The 2,276-nt window shown below is 51.0% G+C and overlaps 2 protein-coding genes across 2 annotated transcripts; both read right to left on the bottom strand.

The window, feature by feature from the left end:
- Nucleotides 1–141: 141 nt before the first annotated feature.
- Nucleotides 142–300, bottom strand: DACRYDRAFT_31669 (uncharacterized protein; the record flags this gene model as incomplete). Its single annotated transcript, XM_040774352.1, has 1 exon — nt 142–300. A coding segment is annotated over one exon (159 nt), but the record flags the coding sequence as incomplete, so codon positions are not given.
- Nucleotides 301–1,019: 719 nt separating this feature from the next.
- DACRYDRAFT_111400 (uncharacterized protein) lies at nt 1,020–2,275 on the bottom strand (the record flags this gene model as incomplete). Its single annotated transcript, XM_040769226.1, has 3 exons — nt 1,020–1,658; nt 1,709–1,869; nt 1,918–2,275. 3 exons carry the CDS (start codon nt 2,273–2,275, stop codon nt 1,020–1,022), a joined length of 1,158 nt encoding a protein of 385 aa, XP_040624778.1.
- Nucleotide 2,276: the final 1 nt, after the last annotated feature.

Below are 2,276 nucleotides of genomic sequence, written 5' to 3'. Positions count from 1 at the left end.
TGTGTCCTGAGTCCTGTGTCCTGTGTCCTGTGTCCTGTGTCCTGTGTCCTGTGTCCTGTGTCCTGTGTCCTGTGTCCTGTGTCCTGTGTCCTGTGTCCTGTGTCCTGTGTCCTGTGTCCTGTGTCCTGTGTCCTGTGTCCTGTGTCCTGTGTCCTGTGTCCTGTGTCCTGTGTCCTGTGTCCTGTGTCCTGTGTCCTGTGTCCTGTGTCCCATGTCCTGTGTCCCATCTCCCATCTCCCATCTCCCGTGTCCCATGTCCCATCTTCTGTGTCCCATGTCCCATGCTCCATCTCCTGTGTCTCATGTCCTGTGTCCCATCTCCCCTCTCTCATCTGCTGTCTGCTGTCTGCCATTTGTCATCTGCCATCTGCCATCTTCCATCTGCCATCTGCTGTCTCCCATGTCCTGTATCTGGTGGCCCACCTCCTGTATCCTGTCTCCCATCCCCTCTCCAATATCCTATTTCTGTGAGTGCTTTATATAGTAAAGGTCCAGGGTAGAATATTTTTGTTGGTTAAGGTTATATAAGTCTTCTTTCCAGTCTATGTAGCTCTATAGTCAATATACATCATGTGTGCTATACCTTGCATGCATGTATTTAATATATTATATGTTGAATATTTGGGGATATGGGTTAGATGTAGGGTTTAAAAAGGGCCAGGGTTAAGTAACCCTCAGCCCTCCTAGGGACCCGCACTGCCGCAGTGGAAGCAGATTTAGTTCCACTTCTAAATTTGGACTTAGGGTCCGGATTTACTTCCTACCACGTGCTTTTCGCGCGTGGTTTTGCCCCCGGCTTCTTCGGATTGCTTTCAGTATATAGGATTCTACGATGGGACTCACGCAGGGAGTGCTATACAACCATCCTCTTCTGTTTTATTACATTCCAGCAGCAATTGTATGATACATCAAGGAGTGTCCCAGTTGTATATCTCTACAGGGGTATTGTGGGAGCACAAAAACTACTCGTTATCGGTTTTGCGTTTCTTCGTCGCCGGGCCTTGACTGGGAGATTCACTCTATGGTATCGATTTGTTTATCCGTGCCGCGTCCTCCTTAGGGTCAGGATAAACCGCAATTTCTAGATCCGTTGGCATGGCATCCACTAGTTTGGTGTAAATGAGAAAGGTTCGCTGTAGATTGGGGTAAAAGACATCGTTACTCCAACTCGCCTGATAAGGATAGTGGGCCTTCTTGATGGCTTTCCCGACGCCCTTTAACGACAACCACCAGGGCAAGAATGCGGCGGGCACCATTTCCTCGTCAGTTGCTTCTGGCTTCCAGGGATCCGACAGCCGACCACGGCTGATAAAGTCTTTCCGATTGATGGTCGTGTCAGGTCCAAACCCGAACAAGAGATTCCGGATCTCAACCTGTCGTGGGGCCGGCACCGGATTAGCGGCAGGCACGCTATAGAAGAGCTTATATACGGCCACCCAATACAAGTCTTCAGCATCATGCAGAGGGGTGACCCAAGACTTGGGCTTTGGCATGTTCACCTGAGGTGCCTGGTCTGCCGATGGTGGAACAAATATTGTGCGTGCCCGGGTGAAGGGATCGGAGAGCTCATCTGTTCCACTTTCATCGTCATCGTCATTGTCGGGGAGGTACAACCACCGACCGAGAAGCTTTTCTGCCGCCATGAAGATCGGGGTACCCTGATAGCGTCATCAGCAACGTGCATCAAGAGAATTTAGAGGGCTCTCACAGTTCGTATCGTGTGCAACGCAGTGCGGGAGTTCCAATCGGCCGCATACTCGAGGTCACTTAGCGCTCCAGATGGCTCCTTGACTTTCTCTTCCACTAGGTACATATTGTAGAGACTGATATCTCTATGCCGATACTCAGCCTGAGTCAGCAGCATGAGTGCTGAAGACGTTTAGAACAAAGGCAATATAAAGGGGGAATCGTGGTCACCTGCGGAACAGTCGCGCAAAACAATACTGACATGCCTCGCATTCGAAACATTGTTTAAAGGAATGCCAACAGTCCCATAGACAGTTCTCCAGCGCTGCCGCTGCATGCGGGGTGTACCGTTCGCTCTGCGGGTAACAGCTGTCACAGGAGGGTAACTTCCGCTCAGGCTAGTCCCCAGACTACGGGTGGCGGATGCGAGTTGGTCGTACGCCACGTTTCGTGGAAGTTCGAACACGCCCGCACTGCTGTTCGGATCATCATCTTCAACATCGCCAGGCGTCATGATCATTCCTTGAACCACGTCTTGCACGGCCCAAGAAGTGATGATAGGGATAAAATACCGGCGCGCGCGATCCATT

Source organism: Dacryopinax primogenitus, assembly GCF_000292625.1.
Source record: "Dacryopinax primogenitus strain DJM-731 SS1 chromosome Unknown DACRYscaffold_21, whole genome shotgun sequence".
Lineage (NCBI taxonomy): Eukaryota > Fungi > Basidiomycota > Dacrymycetes > Dacrymycetales > Dacrymycetaceae > Dacryopinax > Dacryopinax primogenitus.
Note: the sequence above shows the minus strand (reverse complement) of the source record. Positions and strands in the feature narration are given on the sequence as shown.